At 29.1% G+C, this 26,947-nt stretch overlaps 1 protein-coding gene across 1 annotated transcript; it reads right to left on the reverse strand.

The window, feature by feature from the left end:
* Positions 1 to 8,103: 8,103 nt before the first annotated feature.
* LOC129918991 (uncharacterized) lies at positions 8,104 to 12,476 on the reverse strand. Its single transcript, XM_055999772.1, has 4 exons — positions 12,216 to 12,476; positions 9,006 to 9,122; positions 8,560 to 8,646; positions 8,104 to 8,494 (listed from the first exon to the last, which is right to left on the reverse strand). The coding sequence occupies exons 1-4, from the start codon at positions 12,243 to 12,245 to the stop codon at positions 8,282 to 8,284; spliced, it is 447 nt and encodes a 148-aa protein (XP_055855747.1). The 5' UTR covers positions 12,246 to 12,476; the 3' UTR covers positions 8,104 to 8,281.
* Between the last annotated feature and the right edge of the window lie 14,471 nt (positions 12,477 to 26,947).

The following is a 26,947-nucleotide window of genomic DNA, read 5'->3' on the forward strand; positions in this document are numbered from 1 at the left end:
CAGGAATTCTCTTTCTCTGTTGCCTATGCATTTTCCAGCCCCAGTAGTCCAGTCAAATTATATTTGGTTGTATGGAGGTCTGAGAAATAATTCGCAACTGCAATTCGTACCTAAAATATGAAAGTACACTAGTACAGGAACTAAACCCCCCATTTTCCGAACAAATGTCTGGACGACTTTGGCCGCCATTTTGTTTTGAACAGTTTTGCGACTATCGCTTGTAGTTCGGCTAGTTTTGGTGTTAGAGAAAAATGTTATGAGACAAACTTGTAGTAAATTTTATTTCCCACAAAATATATTCTATAACTTTTTACTCTAAAACCCACCATTTAGGAATTATAATGATTTTCGTAAAATGCTATGCTCACTTTTTTTTTATATGCACCATAACTTTTTATTTTAAACTTTTATCAAAAAATTGTTGTTATAAAAATTGAAGAACTATTAATTAACTATGTTTTTCTCATATAAGGTTTTTTTCTCCGACGTACCGTTCCCTCACTAGAACGAAAAATCAATAAAAAAAATTAGAAAAAACAGGGTGAGGGGAGAGCACGATAACTATGGCGCTGAGATTTGATAACTGTATTTTGTAGAAGGGTTCAATACAAGTATTTTTTACTTTGGGAGGGGGGGTCTATCTAACCCTGTTTAGGCGGGAGGGGAAATTTTCTAAAAAACAACCTAATATTTAAAAAAAATATTAAAAAACAACGGCAACACTAAGAGTTATGAAGGATATTTTTTTCAAAAGCCACAATTAAACGCTTTATTTTAATTTTTAAATAGTTTTTTTTTAAATTAATAGTTTTTGAAATAATCGATCTCAAAGTTAAAATTAGCGAGACAAATTAAAAAAAAAAACACATTCAATACTATTTTTGTCAGGACCATTAATTTCAATACAAATTAACTATTACAATAAAACTACCTTTGCTGATTTTCTAAGCCTTCTTGTTTTTGAGAAAATTGAAAAATGAAACAAAAAAAAAAACAGATTAACAATTTTTTATTTTGTTTTGCTGTTTTGATAACTTTGGTACTAACAATATCATAAACAAAAAAGATCTTATGTATTTATTACATATAGAGTTAGTTGAGAGCTTTATGCGTTAAAAAAAAAAAAACATTTTACGCTCACCACAGAGATGCTGAGAACTCGCAAAGCAGGGCAGGCAAGGTACTTTTAAGTTAAAAAACTGTTGACATTGGCGCCTACCTGACGACTTTTCGTACCCTAAGTGGAGCAGAAAATTGCCAACTTTTTTGTTGATGGCCAAAGTTATCAAAATAGCAAAAAAAAAAAAAAATAAGTGAACATCTGATAAAAAAGTATTTTTTTTTTAATTTTCTCAAAAACTAGAAGTCATGAAATATACGGTTTTCAGTGTTTGACAGAAAATCAGCCAAGGTAGTAAATTTTGTATTGAAATTAATGGTCATGACAAAAATAGTATTGAATGTGTTTTTTTTTTTAATTTGTTTCGCTAATTTTAACTTTGAGATCGATTATTTCAAAAACTATTAATTTTAAAAACACTATTTAAAAATTAAAATAAAGCGTTTAATTGTGGCTTTTGAAAAAAATATCCTTCATAACTCTTAGTGTTGCCGTTGTTTTTTAATATTTTTTTTAAATATTAGGTTGTTTTTTAGAAAATTTCCCCTCCCGCCTAAACAGGGTTAGATAGACCCCCCCTCCCAAAGTAAAAAATACTTGTATTGAACCCTTCTACAAAATACAGTTATCAAATCTCAGCGCCATAGTTATCGTGCTCTCCCCTCACCCTGTTTTTTCTAATTTTTTTTATTGATTTTTCGTTCTAGTGAGGGAACGGTACGTCGCACAGTGGTTCCCTTCTATGGAGTAAGTGGAAAAAACCTATAAAAACCGAACGGGTGGACTGATTTGATTGAAATTTGGTATATAAATTAAATGAAACGAGTTCTCATCGTGGTTAAAAAATTGTGTGTCGTGCTTTAAAATTACTCATTTTCTTAAAAGTTGTATTGATTAATATATTTATTCTTTTTATTTCCTTTTTTTGTTCTTTTTTTTTCTTAAAAATGTAAATGTCTCTTACACTTTAAGGCAAATTAAAACTGAATACAGAGAAGGTTTTTCAGAAAGCAAAAAATTAAAAAGTTTCATAAGTATTATAGCACCTTAAATTTATACTTACTAAACTAGCCCAAAAAATTAAGGGAACAAAAAAAAATTGTGATTTTTTTAGTGATTTTCGATAGATAGTATAAAAATGATCGTTTCATGACAAAACAAAAAGCATTGAAAGCTACATTCCTCTATTTTTAAACTAAATATTTTATTTCTAATGGTAAAATAGCTAAATCTTTGGAATTATTCAAATACCAAAATTTTCCAATTTTTTTTTTGTTTTCTAAAAAAAGCGAAAAAATGATTTTTATTTTTAGAACTATTTGGCCTTAAGATTCTGTTTGTTTCAAACTTCTACGATTTACGATTTAGATTGCAATATCAGTCATCACACCAAAAACCATACTTTTGACTTTGACTATCAATATCTCAACAACGGATCTTTTTAAAGAGAATTTAAGGATACATTTGAAAATTTCATTTAATTCTCTACAAATAAATTAAGTTTAATTTGTTAAAAAAATGTTTTCTTGCATTTGAGATCATTTTAGAAAAGCTATCAAAAAAGGCCTTTTTATGGGTTTTTAGAAAATGTGCCGCTGTTTTATAACTATGGGTGATTATGAGCAAAATCAAATTCTTTTGAGTTTATTTGAACATTTTATTATTAAACACCGTTTAAATTTTAGATAAACCAAAGAAAATTACAATTTTTCAAAAAAAGTTAAATTTTGAAAAAAAAAAATTCATATCGTTTTTGGATATTTTTCCTTTTTTGGAAAATTTTTGATTTTTCTTTATTTTTTGGCTTATCAGTGATGACTACATAGACCTCTTATAATATAAAAAAATTTATTTTATCAAAAAAGCCGTTAAATTAGAAACGATAATACCGATTTCAAGTGCTGTTTGAGTGACACGCATTGCTACACTCAAGAAGCTCTTACGGGAGAATGGGTCAAAATGGGTCATTTGTTTTAACACCATAAATAGTATATATCATAAGCTTTAAATTAATACTAAAATGAACGTGGAGCATCGTGGAGCTTTTTTTTTATAGGCTGACAAAGAGTAAAAACTACTCGCTCTAGAGGTGTCTTTATATAATATTCTGGTTTTTCTGATTCAAAAGCAAATTCAACAAACGGTAAATGTAGACTTAAGGACAAATATACCATTAACAACACTACATACTTTTTTTTTTTAAAAAAAAGCTCTATTCTTTAAAAAAAAATCGTCAAAAGTTGCAGAAAAAAAGAACGAAATTTCGAAAATCTTAAAGAATCTAGTTTGAGCTAAGTATACTCGGGACCAGAGCTATGCAAAAAATTAAAATTGATTGCATTCTGTATTTAAATATATTGTTAATCGAAAAACCAAATCAAAAAAATTGAGAAAATTGTTTCACTTTTTTGGGTTTTTTCCATGAGGGAACCACTGTGCGTCGGAGAAAGAAACCTTATATGAGAAAAACATAGTTAATTAATAGTTCTTCAATTTTTATAACAACAATTTTTTGATAAAAGTTTAAAATAAAAAGTTATGGTGCATATAAAAAAAAAGTGAGCATAGCATTTTACGAAAATCATTATAATTCCTAAATGGTGGGTTTTAGAGTAAAAAGTTATAAAATATATTTTGTGGGAAATAAAATTTACTACAAGTTTGTCTCATAACATTTTTCTCTAACACCAAAACTAGCCGAACTACAAGCGATAGTCGCAAAACTGTTCAAAACAAAATGGCGGCCAAAGTCGTCCAGACATTTGTTCGGAAAATGGGGAGTTAAGTTCCTGTACTAGTGTACTTTCATATTTTATGTACGAATTGCAGTTGCGAATTATTTCTCAGCAAAAGTATAACTTGACTGGACTACAGTTCCTTCCTTGGCAAATCCTTTTGTATTAGAATAACATGAATTGATAAAAATCATGAACGAACTTCTTGCTACAAAAAATATAAAGCCCGTTATGGTAAGTGTTTGTTTTTTAATAATTATTATTTTCTTATATTTTTTTTTAAGTTAGAACTTCGCCTCTCATAAGTAGGTAAATAAGAAGACAAACGCTTTGGTTCAACTGAATAAGATTGTGACCCTTAATCTTTGTAGAAATAAGATATTAAAAATATATTTTGTTTTTCAATAATAATACCCAAAATGTTACATTGTTGCAATGTAATTAACTTGTATTTAATTTTTACACCTTATGATATAAAAGAAACAATTATTTTTACTAATGAGGCCATATAAAGCGGTACAATGTTAAATCAATTTTTACATATATACAACACCAATAGCTACATTTCATAACATCAATGTAACAAGAATAAATTAAGTAATTGCAGTAAAGAAGAATTTTTAATTCAATTAAAATGTTTGCATGTACCCCCAAGAAGTTACTAGGTGATCGACATCCATGATCTCTAAATTCAAGTCACACATTTGTTATGAGTGTTTGGTGCATGGTTAAAAATAATTTTAGATTTCAAAAGATTAGCCAACGTTAATTTTTTGTTCTATCTGTCTTAACCTAGTGGTGATTGAAATTTCATGTCTCGTGTGTTAGATACAAACAAAAAACAACATATGAAATTTCAATTTCAATGCAATCCAGCACAATGGATTTAATATTTGCAATGATTTGTGGGAATATTTTTGTTGTTGTACCTTGTAGGTTATATGCTAACCGCAACCATTCATATAGCAAAATTTAACTTTTTTTCACGACAATTCATTCTAGTTTATAGTAAAGTTACTTTAGACACCATATATTCAAATCTTAAGATGCAATAATAAACATTTTTGGCACAAGTATTTGCGTAAAACTTTTTTTGGCAGAAAAATTGTATTATATGGATATATTATTATAGTAAGTGCAATTATTGTAAAATCAAAAATATTAACAAACATAAGATGCTGACATGAAGACTTTGGGAACTTTTATAAGGGTTAAACTTTGTACTTAAGATTTCTCTGAATGTTGACAGAATTGAAATCAACCCATCTAATCTTCATAAGTCTGCGACACCTACATGAAAGAAATAATAGTCTTTGGTCTAGTCCCGAAAATTACGCCAGAATTTTTCATACAAAATCCTGGTTCTTTTAGTACCTACTTCGAACTATTCCTTTTACAAAAATATGATTTTTTCTTTTTTTGTTATCAGTTTTTGTTTTTTTTTTTCTTAGGGCAATTTTTTCAAATGTCAGATAAACCAAACCTCAGATAGAGCTTATTCCTAGGAATATCTTTTTTTATTTTGAAATAATTCGTTTGATAGTCTGATGATTGAAAAATCAGGGCAATAAATTAACAATATAATAAGGTAACCAAATAATTCGAGAAGCTTCTGAACTTAAAGCGAATAACAAGGTTGTTATTCTCTCAAAAACACATCTGATGATTTTGTGTACTGTGTCACATAAAGTCCTTCCGCGAAGCGGAAAAAAATTTTGCCCACGGGAGAATCAATTTTGAGGTGTGAAAATAAAAATTCGCGCGAATTTTTATTTTCACACCTCAAAATTGATTCTCCTGTGGGCAAATTTTTTTTCCGCTTCGCGTTTGGCTTGTGCAATTTAAATAGATTCTCATGTGAGCAAATTTTTTCCCGCTTCGCGTTTACCTAGTTATAACAAAAACATCTTTGGTGTGCGGTATTATCATACAATTGCCAAAACGGGATTTTTACATTTACATGTTTTCAATGTTTATTCAAATGTTTTGAAAAGCTTTTGAATAATTGTGTATTTATAAATGTTGAAAATTGAAGTAAAACCAATTTTGAAAGTTGGTCTTATTTCACTTGGACTAATTTCATGACACCAATTGAACATTTAATGAAGAAACTTGACGATTGTTCCAGATTTGAATACTTATTAAATTAATTTTCTAAAATTCACTCGAATTTAAAAGATTGATCACTTTTTTACTTGCGATATAGGTACTATAGGGCAAGTTTAGGATTCGTAAAAAAAATCGAACTCGAGATAACAATTTTACATGACATTACGATGATGGAGAATGCCAAAAAAGTGGGTCCGGCAATTCTGTCTGTCTGTCTGTCTGTCTGTCTGTCTGTCTGTCTGTCTGTCTGTCTGTCTGTGTGTCTGTCTCTATCTGGAGCTGCAGCCTAAACGAGTGAAGTGATTTTCTTCAAACTTGGTAGTTAGCAGTTTTTGGTGATTCCCTAGAGGGGAAATTGAAATTTTTTTTTATGACCAAAACTAACGGTACCTGCCATATAACCTAAATAGAAAAGTTAATTTTTTTCAAAAACGGCTCTAACGATTTTGATTAAAATTTTTGTGTGTAGTACTGCACATAAGAGCCAACTTATTAAATAAAAAAAATATTTTTTGTACCGTTATTAACGGTACCTGTCATAGAACTGTTTTTTTCGTTTCTGAATATCTCGTACAAAATTAACCCGATTTAAATGAAAATTTGTATACAAAAGTGTGTAAGTAAAGATAATATTAAAATTTTAGAAAATTTTCAAAAAACGCATTTTTGGTTTTTTAAAAAATATTTCAAAATTTTTTTTTGAAAAATCAATTTTTTGAAAACGGATCAATAAAAAATTTTGAAATTTAGTTTTTATGTGTAAATTAATTATTTCTTCAAAATGGCATAGCAATTTTTTTTGAAAAATGTTAAAACATTTTTATACATAAAAAATTATTTTTTTAAAAAACGGCTCCTACAATTTTCGAAAATTTTTTTCTAAAAATACCTTTTTATTCAAGAAATAAAATGTCATATTTGTTTTTTTTTTTAAGATAATGTATGACGGAGTTTAATTAATTATAAAAACCGATTTAATTTTTTTATACTACTTATGAAATTTCTTCAAAATATCAAATTTTAAATTTCTTGAATAAAAAGCTTTAACATTATAGTTACTTTAAGCATGAGAGCAAGTACGTGCGACCCCAGTCGTGCAATTTATTTATAAATGTTTTGGAGAGATATTGCGAACAAAATTAGAATATGAGAACTCAGCCCCATAATGAATTTTTGCTTTCCTAATTGGTTATAAATTTTTAATCGATGGGCCAAAAGTCCACAGGAATTTTGTGTGAACTTTTGACCCACTTGGGTGGGTTGTAAGTCCATAATTGATTTATGGAGCTATGACCCACACAAGTGAGCCAATAGTCCATTATGGACTTTTGGCCCGTGGACTTTTGACCCTGCACCAACTTTTCTACCATTTTTAATGATTTTTTTTTTAAGAAAAAAGGTTATATTTTATCCCTGTTCCTCGAATTTCCCAACTCGAATGAATTTTGGTGTCCCGTGACTTAGGGGGAGTGGGAGTCGACTGTATTCGAAATCTGATGAGTCATCTCTCATAAAAATACTAACATATATTTAAAAGTACTCAGGCTATTTAAACGTTTCTTATGTTAAACAATCATTCTTTTACTAACTCTTTTATTTCCTAGGAATTTTGTACGTCTTTATGGCGTCGTTTTTATTTTTGATAAGCTTTATTGGTCCATTCAGCTTTTCGAACAATATGAACGTAGTTATCTGCCACGTGTTCAAGTTCAATTCATTTAATAAAGGTCAGGTATAAATGTAACAATTATTTTACGTATACTTGCCTCGTAAAACGTTCGGTCCATTTGAAGTGCATATGCAGAAAAACATATTTTGCATAAGAGTCACCACCAGTTTTATATTTCGGAGGAGTTTAAAGGAGAATCAAAAGATCAAAACTAAATATAGTTCTAACTGTAAAACACTGCTTTTATTTCGGTTGATTCAAGCTCAACCTAAGGGCCTTTTAAACGTCATACATACATTTTTTTTTTTTGCTTTTCGAAATCGGAATTAAGAAAATTCAAAACTCAAAATTCAAACGATAGTGTTAAAACTTTGAATTGGACAAATTAGACCAATTAAAAAAGCTTCCAAATACAAAAACAAAAATTTTACATAATAATTTCAATACTTTTATTTCAGTAATGAAGAAAGAACTGGCAGTATATTTAGGACAACATTTCATATTTCGAAAAACAATTTGTGTTATGATGATGGACTTTTTTCTTCAATAATTTCATTTATTTTCTTAAAATATTTTTTAGATCCTTTAGTAAAATGAATAGACTTTAAACAAAAATGCATTTCTTCAATCTTTTGTCATAAACATAATTCAGTTTTCATAGGTCACATCCGCATGGAATCCAGTCTTCCAATCAGCAGTATATCGCACAACTTGAGTACGTCCATTTGGCAATGCAACACGATATTCACCTTCAACAACATCTCCATTGCTACTGGCTTTGTGTGAATAATCATTGGCTGTAGCTGCATCTTTTACTGCGTAATCAAATTCGTATGGATTTCCTGGAACATGAACATGTCCCTAAAAATAGTAAAAAAGGGAATATTTGAAAAGGTTAAGAGGATGGTATAACTCGTGCTACTTACTGGCTCATCTGGTCCTGGACCTGGTCCTGGTCCCGGTCTTCCTGGTGGACGTGGACCAGGTGGTTTAGGACCTGGCGGTTTTCCTGGCTGAAATAAAACAACAAAAATACAATAATGTTACCTTTTTAGTTATCTTTTATCTGAGCAAAAATCTTAACAAAAAATAAACTAAAGAAAATTTTGCTCCAAAATTGCATGTTACTTTTACTTAATTTTATTTTTACCAACTTCCAAATGAAATTTTTTTTTTTTGTGTTTGTTACCTCATAACTTTAGACTGAGTGAACCAATTTTGATAATTCTTTTTGTATTGGAAAGCTGGTGCCTGCAGTGTGGTTCCATTTTGTTCATAGAAACTATTAACTAGAAATACCATAAACCCCCAGTTTTGATCCATGGAAGTCGGTATTGTTTTTTGATAAAAATGATTATTGAAAATTACTTACTGGAAAAGGTTTTTCGGGCTCTGGGTAATTGTATCCATTGGTTGTTGGTGGAAGATATGTGTTTGAGCCAGGAGCAAGCTGTGCATATGCAAACGATAACACGCCTAGAGAAATGGCCTGAAATAATAAAACAAAATGTTGATATCAAATGCTTTCTATTCCTTCTAATTAGTGCCGTGCAGTATGCATTTCAAAGAGCTCAGGTCTTACAGGCCTATAGTTAAAATTATTATTATTAAATACTTTTGTTGTATATCCAAAACTTTCATTGGCTTACTTAAGCTAGTGGTTTGCTTAGCATCAACAATGAGCATTAAATTAGCGTTGTTGACTATAAGCTTTATTGGTTCTGTATTATTATTTTTATGTAAGATAAAAACAAACACTTAAATTATAATAAGTTGAATGTTGAATTGAAACGTTTTTGCCACGGGTACTATCTCTTACGAGGAATTGCAGTATCTCAGATTAAGCAAATAATTTTAGTTCCCTTCCATTCTTGCAAACTAACTTACAAGCCCAAAGAAATGGTTGAAATTTGGTAGCCACTATGCTTTGCGTCGCACCGCCAATAAATTTGTTTTTCAAGAAATAGCTTTGGGTAATGCGAATATCGGAAATTAGATATTTGGGAAATTTCTAAGCAATTAGTCGATGTAAAGAAGATATATTTTATGTTCATTTAGTTTATAAAATTAAACCTGATTTTAATATTTTCATCAATAGCTAAAACATACCACTAAACTTTCGAAAGAAAACCGTAAAAAGACCTATTTTGATAGGTTTTCTAGATTGATCAGAAATAAAAAAAAGGAAAAAAACGCAGTTTTCTAACGAAGTAAACTTTATTTCTTTATGAGTTATAAGTTGTTGAGGTATTGATAGTCAAAATCAAAAGTATGGTTTTTGGTTTGATGACTGATATAGCAGTCTTATATAGTATTTTATTATAAAAAAAAATTAATAAAAACTTAAGTTAAATTCAAAACTCCGTGTTTGAAAACCATTTTATCAAAAAATATATCATTCAATTTGTTCTTAATATTTTTTGAGAAAATTGCTTCACCACTTAAATGAAGGAAAATTATCCTTAACTTCCATGCCTTTTTTTGCCCTTAAATTCTTAACTGATGAAATAAAACAAAAAAAAAAATTGTTTTGGTTCAAAAAATCCCAATTTTAATAAAAAAAAAATAATACGGGGATAGCAGTAATTTTACTCAAAAAAGATAATCAAAATTTATATTCATCGTTATTACCAACGTTTTGATATTTTTGGTAATAGAAAAGACTCTTATTGCAATATTTGCAATTTGACTTTCAAGAAAGGAGTTCTGAAATAAGGTCAGTAGATCATTAAAGATCCCTAGGAAAGGTTTTTATTATATTATTGGATTTTTAGATTTGGTATATGTGAAGTGTTAGTTGCATTGAATCATAGTTGGTCACTAATTTGGCAGGATTCACGAATAAAAGTATGAAGTTCGTGTAAGTGTTAATCTTGGGACATATGGAAAAGTGATCAACATTCCCATTCCCCTTAAAATTCAAAAGAATTTTATGTAACATTGAAAAATGTATATTTGTAAAAGTACATAATTATGTTTGATTTTAATTTCCTTGAGATATAAGAATTATTGCTTTTCCTATCTAAGAAAAAACGAATGTTTTTAACTCAAAAATAAAGTTAGAAAAAAAAATTAAACATGTAAATAATTTTTGTTTCACCAACACTGTTATAAAAAAAAATTGAAAAAATGAATTTTCAAAATGATGTAGGTACCCATTAACATAAAATAGAGAGTCTAAGATTTGTTTCCCATAGAAAAACTGGTTTAGTTTTTGGTGCATAAGAACATTTAACCTTCATTTTAATAATAATTCTTTATCAAAAAAAGAAAAATTGTGTTTAAAAATATTTTTCGTAAACATTGTCTAAATCGTTTGCAAATCGCATCGTTAAAAAAGGATAAAATCATTTAATATTTGTTTAATCAAAGCAGTACTAATAAACAAATCTAATCGACTGTTTGCGAGAAAAAATGCTTGGCCAAATTATTATTTGTAAAACGTAATGATGTTTGATTAAAACTAATTTAATACCTACTTATGGAAGGAGTTCTGAAAAAGCTAACACAGGTCGATTTCATATCAAACTCGTCCGCAAAAAAATTAATATTATTTAATTTGTGTCGATATTTTTATTTTTTTAACTTACGTAATTTGAGAATGTTTTAAAAGGTATTCAAAAATTTGTTTTACATGAAATATTTATTTGAAAAATAACCAATTCCTTTATCTTTTGAGAAAAATACAGATACGTTTGTTGTTGGATCATGTGTTTTTGTTTCTAAGAAATTTGAAATCATGCAAAAAATTTAATTTTTAAAATGGTCTAAATACTACGAAAAAGATTGAAGTTTGTGAAAAAAAACTATTTTTTTCATCAACATCACTACTTTCAGCAAAGAATTATTGATTTGTAATCATATTCATTTTATTATATTATTACATGAATTATGCAGTCAAAAATTTGTCCTTTGCTAATTTAAAATTATATTATTAATAAATTTAAAAACTACAGGGTCACTCGGGCGTATGTGGAACATTTTTTTTTTTTTTTTTTTTTTCAATTTAATCCCACACTGATGTACGTCATCAACATACAAACCGAATTACTTCTTTTTGTTTGTATTCAATTCATAAGAAAATCAAAGAATTATCTTACAAGTTATTCCAAAGAAGAAGAAGATATAAAAAAAATAATGAGCCAAAGAGAAGAAATAGATAATTGGTCTTCGTTTAGGTAAATTTTGTACACTTAAATGGACAATTATTTTGTTTTTTGTCAATTTTAATTAAAAAAAAAAATAAACATGATTCTTTCTAGGTTTTGCATGTCTTGTTTCAATTAAAATGCTGTAGGTATTGGAAAACAATTAGAAAAAAAAAATGGAAACTATGTTTTTCTGGTATTAATTATACAAAAAGTTTTATATAAGGATATTAAACGTTCCCACTTCATATCACTCGAATATGTTTTTTTTTTCACTTTTCCAAAAGAAAAAAATCTTAAAACAGGAAATTCGAAAACTATGTAGGCATTTTAAGAAATTGTTGTTTGTTCTTGAACCAGCACTATATTACTTTTGCACATTTCATATAACTTTTAAAGCAGTTATCGGGTTTAAATAACAAAAATTTACTCACAATAAAAGCAATTAATTTTGACGATATCATTGTTATTTAATTTGATTTGATTTTCAAGTTATTTTTTTTATCAAAACCGAAAATCTATTATCCTTTTTTAAATTGTATGTTTTCTTTAATGATCTATATAAAAATCATTAAAAAAAAATGTTTTCGTTTTATTTTTATGAATTAGTAGACAAATTCCTTTTTTTAAGAATATAATAAAAAATATATATAAAAAAAAAACGTTAGCTGTAACGATTAATCCCGAATCACGACTTGAATTAGGGTTCAATAACGCGATGCAAGTCTTTTTATAAAGATCGTCACCAAAAGCACTAGAGATGAGCGCAAATTCGTGTATGATGTTGTTGAGAAAAAATAAGAGCTTCATATACCTGGTAAGTGTAGTATAAGCTGTAAAGTAAGTTGGATGCTTCAAACAATACACAAACTATCTAAGAGATCACACAATTGCATAGCAATTGTTTTGAGCCAAAGTACTCATTGCCTTTGATCATGGCTGGTTTTGTACTAAGTGTGAAGAATGTTATATTAACAGGCGCCTATCATTGAAGGGCCAAAGTGTGTATTATCGACGCCAAAGATTATAGTTGTAAACAATCATCCATCATGAGTCAGGAAACGTTGAAAGAAAAACGCACCTTACATTTTTGAATGGACCTACAAATGTGATTCTTAATTACACCAAACATTACATTAAAGGTTAAAAGCATTTGGTAATTATGTATTAAAATTTGTATCAGTTTTAATGTTTTGTTGCAAAATATCACATTCATTTTTAACAGTGTATTCTGTATTTTTATACCTTCTAATTATAATTTTAAGGAGAAGAACAATAATTTTTTGTTTTAATATTTTGTCTATGTCGATTTTTTAACAATTTCAATACAATACAATGATGTTTAATTCATAAAATAATACTAAAAAATTAAAAATTAATGAAAACTCAATTTTGTCTATAAAAAACCAACTGGATTTTTCAAGGATTTTGATTCTCGGTGTTGAGGTAACAAATTTTAAGAGTTAATACATTTTTTAACGCAAAAAAACGCGCTAAAATATTATTTCGTTACTTACGTTACAACTGAATGTGGTATCGCCAAAAATTTAAGAAACTATAAAATCTGCTGAAACCAATCATTTTGCTGGACGCCCTCGCAAAATATGCGTAAAACTGAGAGGCAAATCATTTTTGTTTGTTAAAAGATCCTTTTTTGAAACTTCTTACACCATTTGTGAGGTCTTAATCTGCTTAATTAAATTTTGTTTAACGTTGTTTCAATTTTAATTTAAAAATGTTTCATGTTATTATTTTCAACGTGGATCATATTACATTTTACGTTGAGTTTTTTTCTCTCAGTGTGGATGCAAAAAGAAATCTGGACCAAGTTAAAAAAAAAACCTCTTTTGAAAAACAATATTCGTATCGTGACTTTTGATTTTCAGTTCTCATGAAAAAAAGAGGTCTGCAAATTTTCGATCTCATTTCCAAAAACTTTCAAGTATTCACACACAAAATTGCAAACCGTTTAAATAAATGTCTTTGCTGGTTTGTAACCATGAAACGGGAAACCTATTTGGCGCTTTCCTAGCTCTAACTGAGGTCGATATGGCTGTCATTTTGCATATGTATACAAAATTTTAACATCCATTAAGTGCATTTACTGCTATTACTTCAATTTTGGTTACATTTTGGATACATTTTGGTTAATTAAAGCATTGTTTAAGCTATGTTTGTTTATAGCCGCAAATGCAGTTGACGCTTCCTTCTACCAAAATGGAACTTTAGGTAGCTGCTAATAGCTATATTTAACGGCTAATAGGTGTATACTAGTGGTCACATCAAAATGATCGACGGTTGCAAGTACCGGCTAATTGAATTTGTGGTAAGCAACCACTGCAACGTAGCTTGACCTGCCTTGGCATATCAAAGTACTTTTAACCTTTAATTTACGGTTAACTTAAAAATTAACATTTATAGATCCATGACATCTGAAATGCTTCTGTTTGCTGTCACTGTTCTGTTGATGTCTGTTTGTCAGAAGATTTTCCATATATCGTTGAATTTATGATAAGAATTGCAACTGACAATCATTTTGATATTTGTAGTCATTTTGAATAATTTAATTTTTGTTTGCATACGTTATTCAAGATGTTAACAGGTTGTATAAAAGTTGATGGCAAAAAAAAAAAGGTTAGTTAGATAGAGTTCAATAAATATTTTCAAGGCCAGTATTTTGAAAAAAAAAAGAAGATTTTTCACATAACTGCTGCTAAGAACATTCCGGATTTCTTTATAAAGGATGGCGAACTAATAAAAAAAAAAATTGTGTCAAAAACGAAATAACAGAAATCGAAGTAAAAAAGACTAAACAATAGGCACCCGACAATTTTATAGACCGACCAATTCCGAATAATATGCTTGTTGATCCATTGAGATAGCATAAAATTCAGCTGAGCTGTATAAATTTAAAAAAAATCTCTTAAACTTACGTGTATTTTGTATGGGATATCTTAAGACTCAAATGGCGAGTGCGAAATCTTAATTTTGAGAGCTCAAATTTTTAGGAATTTTTTTTGCCATTTCCAACCGAATTTTGAAATGGGAGCGACATAAATCGATGGTCGTCTTAACCCTTATGTGTTTTATCCTCGACTCAACGCATACGGTCTTGCTTTACTCAATCGACAAGGTAATTGTTTCTTGGATATAATCGTCAAGGCTCTGCAGTTGCTCAAAGCGCCCCTGTTACTTAACTATTATAGTAGCATCACACAACAAATCCCAGAGCCGTGATAATTATCTCAGTCATAATCATATTCATGACTATCTCGAACATAACCATCAGCATCATTATCATCAATGGAAGTTAGATGAGCTTGTATTTGAATTTTTGGGCACAGCTTGGGCACTAGCACTGGCTGGCTTGAATGATACGACACCGACTCTGCGACGACTGACGACTGGAACTCTGTTTGTGGCGGTGGCGGCGGCGGCGCGCATGCGGTGTTTAGAGTATCTTGTAGTTGTGGAGTGATGATCAGAATTTTTATGCTCGTCTTCGTGTCTTTGTATTAAGTTAAAAAAAAAACTCTTTTGTTGTGCCAATTGAGGAATTTTTTTCAATCTTCTAAAGATTTTGCACCTTTAAGTTGAATATTTTGACGTCGTTCGGTTTTTGTATACAAGGGACGAAAGGAGAGAAGGTTGGATTTTTTTTTTTTTTTTTTTCAAACTTCAAGCTTGAAGCTTCCAGTTAAGAGTTAAACAACAAAATAGGTATTTTGAAAGAGCGAGAGAGCAAATATCATGGTTGTTGTAATTAATTGAATATAGATTGCTTTCGTATGTTCACAGCTAATACTGGGCTAGCACATCACCAAGAGATATAAAAATTATTTTTATTATTATTCTTTTCATATAGAAAAAAAAAATTAAAGTTGATAAGATATCTTTTTTTTTATATATATTTTTTATATAGGAACATATTCGTACTCTCGGTAATAAAAACAATTTTTACTTCAACACTCTAAGGTTGCAATGTGCATAGAAACATATGATGATGAGTTGGTTTGGTTTGGTTTGTTGGCTGTTGGAAAGAGAGACTGTGAATCGTATTGAACTTGAAAATGGAAAAGGTTAGTTTTAAGGTCATGACATTTATGCTTGTTCTTGCAGCAGAAAATGTCATTATATCGAACATTTCAATGAACAAAACTGGTCCAACTCCAATAAAATGGATGTTTGTTGGAATTGAAAAGATTTAGATTCGGAATTGTTATAAAGCTTACCTTTATGATAAATGTGATATTTAGATTTCTTATAAATATAAATACGGGTAGGGTACATCTTTATATAGAGTTTTTTTTTTTTTTTTTTTGCATCTTGATATCGAGAGAGGTGTACGAGAGGTAAGTTCAGGTTAGGTGTAGGTTGTAGGATGTACATTGAACATTTGTTGGAATGTACTGGTTCATTGGTATAATTATGTGAACAAAAACAAAAAAATAGTAGGTAAAGAATGCGAAATATATACCTTCAACTATGTTTATGAGTTCTTTTTTGTAGTTTTTTTCTGATTCTTCTTTCGTTTTTTTTTTTATCTTCTGAAAGAAGATTTGAATTTGAACTTCTCGATAAATTTTGATTTGCATTTTTTACTAATCACAAGATTAATGCGAGAGTTTTGTATTTATGTATAGTGACGCTAGGAAAAATGCATGGACATGCTGTGCACGCTTATGCATTTTAGCTGGTTTTCTTATTTTTCTAGATATTTTTCCGCATTCTTATTATATATTGAAGATGTGAAAAGGCACAGGTGTTTTTATTTGAGATTTTGAGGAAAAGTGACAATGAAATTATTATGAGTAAATAATGATAGCTTCTGTTTTAATTATGAGTTTGATTATGAATAAATACGAGTTTTCCAACAGGTGTGTTTTTTAGTTCAAGCTTCTGGATAGTAAAAAACTGGTAATCTGCAACTTTATTAGTTTTTAAGTACCTTTCTATGCATTAAGAAGTATAGGTACCTATATAAATTTATCAAAATAGTTTAGAAAAATTAATAATTTAATAAATTAAAGAAACATTGAAAGTACACATATTTAAATTTTTAATTTGTAATAAATTTGAAATTAAAAAAAAAAATATTTTATTTATTATATTTTTTGTGTAGTGACTTTTTATTCCTGGAATTGTTAAATCTCTTTATGCAATCTATTTTAGTCTCTGTCCTCGGTTGGTGGGTAAATGGTGGGTTAGAGAGGTTTTTGTTTTCGAATCGAAGATTACTCACTAGGTACTGAATTCATCTTTGGGGTCTTTTTTACATTTTTCTGAAAACTGGAGGGTGACCGGGCCAAACGGACTTGAAATTCGGATTCAGCGTGCCCAAAAACATATAGAAGATAGATCTGGGTCCTGGTACATGACACTGTTTTTTTTTTGTCTGCCGGTGTTACTATTCAAAATAATTAAAAAAAAAAAAAATAAATAAATAAATAATACCTGCTAATGGTATTATTCACAAAAAGGTTACGTATACGCCACAGTGACTTCCTTTTCTATAGCCAGTTATATACTTGAAAAATCTCCTTCAATTTAAAAGATAACCAAGAAATCCAAACAGAATTTGGTACTTCTCTTTCCGCTCGTGTCCTACTAAGGCACTAAGCGTTCTCTTGCATCTCTTACCTCTCGAAACTCATATCAAATATCAAGTATCCTGCAAAGCCTTAAGACTTAGGGAGACCAATAGTCAAAACCTTAAGCACTCTCATCTGGATACCAGGTCGCAGTGGTTTCGAAGTCAACTAAAAAGAGGATTATCTGGCCAGGCAAGAATAGATCCGTCATGAGTCACTGTTGACAAATGTAAACATTTCCATAGGAGTCATGGAGGGCAATATTTTTTCAAACTAATAGTCGGTACAAAAATTTCAAAAACCAAACTTATGAAAGTCACACAGTAAAAAATTTTCAGGAGTTAATAAAAACTGTTGCATTCAAAAATAAAATGGGTTTTAAATTCGTTTAAAAAAAAATTCTTTAAATTTCATTTTTGTGAATGAAATAGTTTTTTTTTTTTTTTGGTACTGCAAAATTTTTACTGTATGGTTTAAGTGGTTATTTATTCAATTGGATATCATTAGTATCAAAAAATCAATTTTTGTAAAGATGGGTCAGTGTATATGAAAGTAAACATTTTCTTAAATCTCTCATAAGTGATGTCTTTATTGAAGATAGACTCTAAGTGAGGATTCTTGACAGTTCCAAGGACAGATTGGAAGATACGGTTACTCGTATTTTTGATGGGATGTAATTCCTGATTTTGTTTTACCATGGGCAACTCAAAATTGGTGTTTGCTTCTATAAAACTTAACTGAAGCTACGGTAGCATCTGTACCACAGATAATTTTCAGTGGCTCGAGATAGAGACAGACGGAAACACATTCTTAACACCATGTCTGATTTCGATGTTTTTTTTTGCGAGTCTCAATTTTGCCGTCAAATAGGTACCTCAATCACAATACACAAAAAACTATTGATATCAAAGTTATAAAAAAAAAACATTAAAATAACAAAGATTCTGTAATGCTCTACTTAATCAAAACATTTATGTTTCTTTATAAACTATATCTTTTATTTGCACGTTATGATACCTCATAGTTAATGGTCTTTGCTACAGCGATTTTTAAATTAAACCTTGACAAACAAATTTTATTTATTATACAAAAATAATAACAAATAAAAATTACTTTCTCCTTGATTTGAAAGATTTATCTCCAATGAATTGTTAAGCTATTTATAAATTAAAGACAATGAGAATTTTGGGAATCAAACATTTATTTGTTGTATTATTGCGTTTTAGTGCAATACCAAAATTTTATTCCGCCTACCTTTTGTCTTCATTGGTAATTTGCTTTTAAATTATGTATATTTCATTCAAGGTTTTTTTGTGTTTCTATGTATTTTTTTTTTGTACTTTTTTTTTATGGGCATGAAAGGCAATTAATTTTGCAATTAATAAAAATACAAGAGTTAAACGCCAAAAGCATATTTGTAATAAGTTTTATTTTAGGTGTGTATATTGAAATGAAGGTTACAAAATGATAGATAATAATAAAATTGAAGCATTGCAAGACTTATCTAAAGTCTAAGAAATGCCTCTTTATATAATATGTGGGCTTGAAGCTCAGAATGATCTTTATGCATCTCATTTTAGTTATGTTTTCTCATCAATAATTGCGTATGGTAAAAATACTAACAAGTATAGATCCGGGAAAAAAAATATAGATATTTTGATTTTCGGAACCACCTTCACTTTTTTTTTATACACTTAAGACTGATTTGATTGTTGTTTAGTAATTAAATATAACTGCGTGATTATTTCTTTATCTAAGTAAAAAATTATTCTCACCTAGCAATTCAAATCAAACAATTTTAAGGTAAATTTCTGAATTAGATATGCCAGATAGTATCTGCCGATTGACCTACTTTGTATTGTGTTAAAAAAATAGTATGGATTCAAATTCAATTCCTATTAAATCCTTGAAATTACTACATGGTATAATGCTTACCTCAGTCAGTAAAATCATTCATTCAATGTGATGATCTGATATTAATCTTAATATTTTTAACAAACCAATGTAATGTAGGTACAAAGCAAAAATTACATAATTATGACTTCATGAACAAATGAGATGCACTTTTATGCTACTTATTAAATCGTGATAAAACAAAGTCATTTTGCGTAGGTGCTATTAGCATTTTAATAATAAAATAATTCAATTTTTTTTTATCAATCTTATTTTAACTTAGGTATGTAGGTGTCTAAATGCTTGTTTTTTTATAAAATGAGATAATCTTAAATATTCTGTCTTTTTATTGTATTAATTTTATTGTAAATAAATTTATGTAAAACAAAATTATATTAGAAAATAAATGTCAATAAATAAATGTCAGCATGAGGTAGGACACGGATTCCGTATTAGCACGTAATTATTTAAAGTAAATATTTTAAATAAATTAAAGTACACTGGTAGACTAAGGGCGATTTTGTTCACTAGAAGTTAAACATAACTTGAGGATTTTTATCTTTAACTTCTGAATTTGGTTTTGTTCACGAAAAGTTGACGTTTTCAACTTTCGATTTTTAACTCGAGAGTTAATAAACTTTCGGTTTTCTTAACTTCCGGAAAAAGTAGAAGTTGGGCAAGAAAACTTGAGATTTTTATAGCAAAGTTTCATGTTTTATTATAAACTTTTGTTTTAAACAATTTATCGTGGTAAACAAAATTATTTATCGACAAAATAGACGTTAAACGAACGGAAATGGCTCTTAGAAGTTGAAAGATTTATTAAATAATCAAATATCAAGGTGAACATCACTCATGGTTGCACTTTTTATTAAATATCAAAACACTAGTTTCCTGCCGAAGACAATTATAATTCATCAAATGAATCATTCACATTTCCCGCCGTTTTGTATTTACACACATATAAAAATATATATAACTTCCGAGTTTCGGTTGTCAAACGGCACATTTAAACTTTTACAAAAAAGACAATTGTTTGCTTAAAAATTCAAGTAAAATGAAACAAAATAAAGTTAAATTCCGATTGTTAACACAAATTTCATATTGTAAACACAAAAAATGCACAAAATATAAAAAAATTTCGATATAAATGACAATTAACTGGCAGTATTTTGTTTGCTGTCACAAATATCCTAGGGATATTTTTAAAACTGAAAGTTAGCCAACTTTTGTTTTATAAACTCGAGAGTTAAGAAAAAAATAGTGAACAAAATCAATTCTCAACTTTTGTTTTAACTCTCGAGTTAAAGTCAACTCTCAAGTTCGTCAACTTGAGAGTTTGCTAGAAGTTGAGCAATAGTGAACAAAATGGCCCTAAAGTAGGCACACACAAACGAAAAATAAAGAAATTTACAGTATTTTTTCAATGTTTTTAAGTTTTATTTAAAAAATTAGATTTGCAAAGATGTCAAAATTTAGTAAAAATAGTTTTTTTTTTCGCAATTCAAGAATAACGCTTCATGAGACATTTTCTTTGAGGTCTTACCCGATTAATTTGGGGGAAATTTTTTTTTAAGCAATTTTTTTCGGCAAGAAATATGGAAACTAAAAAAAATTGATTTTTTAATTTTATTCACGAATAGAGCTCACAGAGACCTTAATTTTGAGGTCTCACTCGATGAATTTTTAGGAAATTTTTCAAAATGCTTTTTTTTTTAAAATCCCCAAAAAATGGATTTGTGATTTTAAAAATGAATTTGTAATTTTAATCAAGAATAAAGCCTAGTACGCAGCTGAAGCGAAACGAAATTTTCCATACAAAATTTCGTTAACGAAATCTTAAACGAACTTAAATTTGTTTTTTTAAAACTTATTTTTTGATGTTTTTTCTTGAATGTTTTTATTTGTATTTTTATTATTTTTACTTTGCTGTAATACTCGATGGTATTTTATTATTTCTTTAACATGGCCGCTGTTGACTTTGGAAACTTCCAAATTTTTCGTTTTCGCTTCAGTTGTGTATTAGGCTTAAGGCTTAAAAAGACCTTTCTTTTGAAGCCTCATCACTTGTTGTATTTGGATGAATTTCTTTTAAATGCTTTTTTTAGGCAAGGCGTTAACCTTGTATTTTTTCGAAACTAAAAAAATAGATTTGTAATTTTATTCACGAATAGAGATTCAAAAAACTTTTCTTTTGAGGTGTCACTCGATGGTTTTGGAGGAAATTCTTTTTAAAAGCATGACTTACTTCACTGAGGGAAAAAACAACTTAAAATCAACGAAAACCACGTTGATTCAACTATTTTTCGGAATGATTTTGCGTTGAAGACGAAAATTTTAAAATCAAAGTAGAACATCGTTAGTTTTAAAGTGGTTTACCGTTATAAAACATCTTTAAATCAAAGTTGTTTCAATTTAAAAAAAAAAAGCTATTTTTGAAATTTGTCATATAATAAGAAAATATTGTTCTAGAAATAATTTTCTTTCCATAATCTAAATCTTAAACAAACTGTACATTTTTAGAGGACACGAGGTGGCTTGAGGTGGAAAAACGAATGATGTTTCATTTTTTGTTTAATATTTCCTAGATAAATGTAGATCCAGTCAAAACATGAATCTTGGTAAATGTATTAAGAACTCGAGAATTTAGTGTTAAGGGCGGACAAATTGAATTGACCCAACTGAAAATAAGCTATTAGGTTTTTTATTAGAAAAATGCATTTCAAAATGCTTCAAAGCGGTCTGGCGGGGGGAAAGCTGAAAAAGAAACTTGCGGTACCCACAGTTTCGAAATCAGGGGATTTTTTATGATTTTTTGGTGTATCATTTATTCGGTTATACCAGTCCAAAACGCCAAAAGTTGATTTGTTGCTGCACTTTGGATGCGTCTGGCAAGGGAAAGCTGAAAAAGATCACTGCCAGACTTTTTCCGTTGACATACTGTGGTGCATATCTAGATATGTGCATACTCGAATTTCGGTTATATCAAAACTGCCAAAATATGCTGCCGGCTCTCGGTCTATTATGATTAATCACTTTTTTTTTTGTTAAAAATTAATATTTTTGCTATTAAAATATAATTAAGAAGTGTCAACTCATATGAAAACATATTTATCTTAGAAAATAACCCAGGTTTAGAGCTGTAGCAAATCGTATGTATTCGTTACTAAAATGCGGGTATTCACTTCAGTAACGAGTAACGAAACGTTACTTTCTAAACATTATCGTTACTCGTATGTTTCGTTACTGGGTACCGAAGTAACGAAACATACGAAACGTACGAGATACGAAACATACGAGTAACGACGCGATTCCAGTTTCAATACTAAATCCGATGTAAGAGATACGAAATGAAGTGATACACTCAATTTGTCGCATTTCCCATCTCGTGTCGGTATCGTAACCATAGTCAGAATGCTTACTGCAGATAATTATCGGTGAAAATCACTCTCAATAGAAAAAATAAATCAAAAATTGTTTGATATGGTTGTATTGAAGTGTTAATATTTCGAGATCTGCGCGTTGTACTTTTGAAATAAAGGTCTCTAAAGAATTGTAATAAGATTACTGAACGAATATAAACAAAAAATTACCAAAGTTTTGTCTAAAAATTTGGAAAAAAATCAAAAAAGTTTCCACGTGTGATTAAAAAAAAAAACGAAAAAAATTCAATATAGCTACCTTTAAACTCTTATTACATGAGAATGCCGCAACTAATTTTAATGTTTATGACCTTAAAATGTAGCTTAGATTATAGAAATTGTTTTTGGTTTTTTTCAAAAAAAAAAATTTGTACACCCTTATACCAATGTACGAAACGTACTTAAAATACCAAACATACGAAACGTTTCAAATACATGAAATATACGAAATGTACGAAACACACGAAGCATGCGAAAGTAACGAAACATGCGAAACACACGAAACATACGAAATATGCGAAAAATGCGAAACCTACGAATGTATCGAGTAACGATATTATTGATGCGGGTACTAGTATCAAAAGTAACGTATACATGCGGGTACTCATTTTGTCGTTACTTTTACAGCCCTACCCAGGTTATGTATTCAAAATAAGCTCCGAAACATGAGTACCTCGGAAATCGAAAATATTTTGAGGAATTTATGGGAATCTTTGAGAGTGTATATTTCACGTTTGGTAATTGTTTGAAAAATGTTGTTAATGTTATTTTGTTAATTTGAGTGTTGTTGTAAAACGTATAACAAAAAAAAATTAAATTTATAAAATTATATATGAGTTATTAAAATTTCTTTGATAAATGGCCAAAAAAAAAAAAATTAATTTTTAAACTTAATTTAGAAAAAAAAAACATATAAAATCATATCGATCATTTTTTTATATTATTTTGCCTTAGGCCTATACTTAATATTGGCAAAGTTTGGTCTGCTTCTTTTTGCGATTACCAGAGATATTCACATTTACGTGCTACGAGTCAAGTACTCAAAATAATTCATTTTTTGAGAAACATCTTCAAGGGGATCACAAAAATGAAAAAATTGATGTTTTTAATAATTTTTAGCCATACACAAGTAACAAAAAGCTGTTTATGTAATTAAAAATATTTTAAATATTGTTTTCAACAAGAAAAAAATTATATTTTTCTGCATACTAAATTTTTAATATACATAACACTGGTTTACAAAATTAAACTTTTTTTTTGTTGCCGGAACAAAAATATACTTTTCTGAAGGTTTTCGGTGTGCTGAACTTGAATCCGAAGTCAAAAAAATTCTAGCAGCTCCCGTTTTTGAGATATTACCGTTAGAAAGTGCAGCACTTCGGACCTTATTCTTTTATATAAGGAAAATTGTTTGAGCATATTTAGTAACGGTTTTTATAAGAACTATTTACCACCTTTTTAAATCTGTTTAAATCTCTCCGATATCTTTTTTACTTCCTGAGATATCCTCAGTTGTTTGATATTTTTAAAAATTTTATAATGTCATTATCTTCTTTATGATATATGAAGCCAAACCCACTGACTTCAGTTTAAGATATCTCGTGCAATACATAAGATATTGAAAAGATTTAAACAGGTATCGAAAGATGGGAAATAGTTCTTATAGAAACCGTTACTAAATATGCTCAAACAATTTTCCTTATACAATAGAATAAGGTCCGAAAAACTCAAAAAAACGTTTTTTTGCATTTTCTAACGGTAATATCTCAAAAACGGGAGCTGCTAGAATTTTTTTGACTTCGGATTCGAGTTCAGCACACCAAAAACCTTCAGAAAAGTATATTTTTGTTCCGGCAACAGAACCCTTGTTAACCAGTGTAATTACTTGACCCGGCCACGCTCTACTGTGTATTATAGCGTATTTACCAAACTCGCTGATATAAGAATTTACGAAAATGCAAATAAAACGTTATTTCAAAATTTGAAAGCGATTGACAAAAAACTATTCGAGATTTGCTATGAAACGCAAATAAACATACGATTTTTTTGTATATAGAAGATAAACAAAACAAGTTGACTTCAACTTAAGATTTCTCAAAGTAGAAAAAAGATATTGAAAAGATTTAAACGGGCTTTAAAATAAAACATTTAGTTCTTTTAGAAAATGTCACAAATTTATTTAAAATAAATCACCACGTTCAAGAACATAACCTCAAAAACTGTTAAAAAACGACATTTCAGATTTTCTAACGGGAATATTTCAAAAACGTGATATGATAGAATTTTTCTGACTTCGGATTCGAGTTCAGCACAACTTACGAAAGTATATTTTTGTTTATATATAAAAAAAAATTAATTTTGCTCACAAGTGGCTTCTTCAATAAATGTTAATTTCGTAAATTATACTAAAAAAAAAAGTAATAGGTTATTTAATTTGTTAATTTGTAATTTTTTTTCTATTCCTGCCATAAAAACACAAAAAAAGATATTAAAACTCCAAAAACTTAGCTGCAAGTATTTATGATAAACTTTTGTATGGGCTCGACACACTGTGCGGGTGGACGGATTTTCTTCAAATTTGGTAGATACAGATAATTTTTATGAAATTCTGAAATCTATCTATTTTTGTTTTTGTTTTTATTATGTGGCCTAGAAATACTTCCGTTACAAAAATTTCGAGTTATTACAATGTTATCGAAAACAGTTGTAACGATTTTTATTAGACGGATGGGTTTGCGAGACAAACCCGGATTTTGACCAACTATAAAATTGAATTTAATAAACTCACGAAATTCTTTTATATCATTTTTTATTGTAAATGAGTCTGTCCTTGATCAATTTTAGTTAAAATCAATAAAAATGGATCTATTAAATAAAAACGGTTCCAACTTCTTTTCCAAGATACTGCTCCCGACATTCTATCATCCTAACAAATTGACTTTTATGATAAGGTCCCAAACACATTCTATGAAAAAAATTTTGTCCAGCGAAAAATGCAATTTGATTTACTAATTTGCCTGTGCTAATAACTATTTGCAAATATCCTATATGTGTAGTTACAGTTTAGGCCTAATTATGTGTATACTTTGAATTTCTCCAAAAGGACGTACAGAATAACTAGCTGCCAGTAGGTATTATGAAACTCCAGTGTACTGAAACCAGAAACGCCTTTCTATCTATCTATTCAACGCATTTATATACATTTTATTTTGGACAAAATCGAAACAGCCACAAAATACTGTACAGGAAAGGATTGCAACTTGATAATGCGAGTTACCTCTGAGATTAGCGACAAATACACTGAGGGAAAAGCCACCATAAAACAACGTAAAATCAATGAAAACCACATTGATTTAACTATTATTCGGAATGATTTTGCGTTGAAGATGAACATTTAAAAATCAACGTGGAAAAAATTTTAATTTTTGATGGTTTCGTATCTTAAAGTCACATAAATCAAAGTAGTTCATCTTTGAAACAACGACGTTTCAACTTCAATTTATTTTTTCCCTCAGTGTACCTACAGGAGATCATTGGTAATTGAAAGAGAGGTTGATTTTAAAAATTCTTAGCCGATTTTTTCCTCAAGCAACACGCTGCTATCGATGGAAAAAAATTGTTGGAAATTCCTACAACTGCCCGGATTAGCTAATGTGAAGTATGAAAAATTATTTAACAAAGCGTCATCTCGAACTGGGGTATCTATTCTACCCAGTTATTAGGGATATCTTAAATATTCCATTTCTCTTATACGCTGACCTAGAATCACCCAACCATACAAAACGAGGACAAACCTTCGTTTTTGATGAGGATATCGTTTTCAACCATTTTAATGTTATACGTTTGCATTTTGGTATTCATAATGTCAAGATGTATGTATCAAATTCCAAACATACCTTAAAGAACCTACATACCTCAGTTACTATCACCCCTTCCAATAAAAAAACACATAAAAAAAACAGTATTTGGCTTCTCTCAAAAAATGAAAGGAATAAAATGTTATGAATGAATTAAAATCATCACCTTTTCATGCTGCATCATTCGCCACATGCACGATATAGATACGGGAGAAGCTATAAATTTCATCGATGTATCTAAAGAAGAAAAAAAAAATGTTTTTTTTTTTTTTATATGTATCTCAAAATTATACAAAGCTCATTTCAATACATTTGTATTCAGTGAAAAGATTGGATTGGAACTCTATTCAAGCGCATTCACAATCAGTTCATCTGCCATTTAAAGGTAACCAGAACACTGCCG

This window comes from Episyrphus balteatus, chromosome 4 (genome assembly GCF_945859705.1).
Source record: "Episyrphus balteatus chromosome 4, idEpiBalt1.1, whole genome shotgun sequence".
In the NCBI taxonomy this organism is placed as follows: Eukaryota; Metazoa; Arthropoda; class Insecta; order Diptera; family Syrphidae; genus Episyrphus; species Episyrphus balteatus.

Coding starts and splice junctions, on each gene's coding strand:
- LOC129918991 (XM_055999772.1), bottom strand. CDS start 12,245: ATGATATCGTCAAAATTAATTGCTTTTATT. Junction 9,123..12,215: donor CAAAATTAATTGCTTTTATT/GTGAGTAAATTT, acceptor TTATTATTTCAG/GCCATTTCTCTAGGCGTGTT. Junction 8,495..8,559: donor GTCCAGGACCAGATGAGCCA/GTAAGTAGCACG, acceptor TACTATTTTTAG/GGACATGTTCATGTTCCAGG.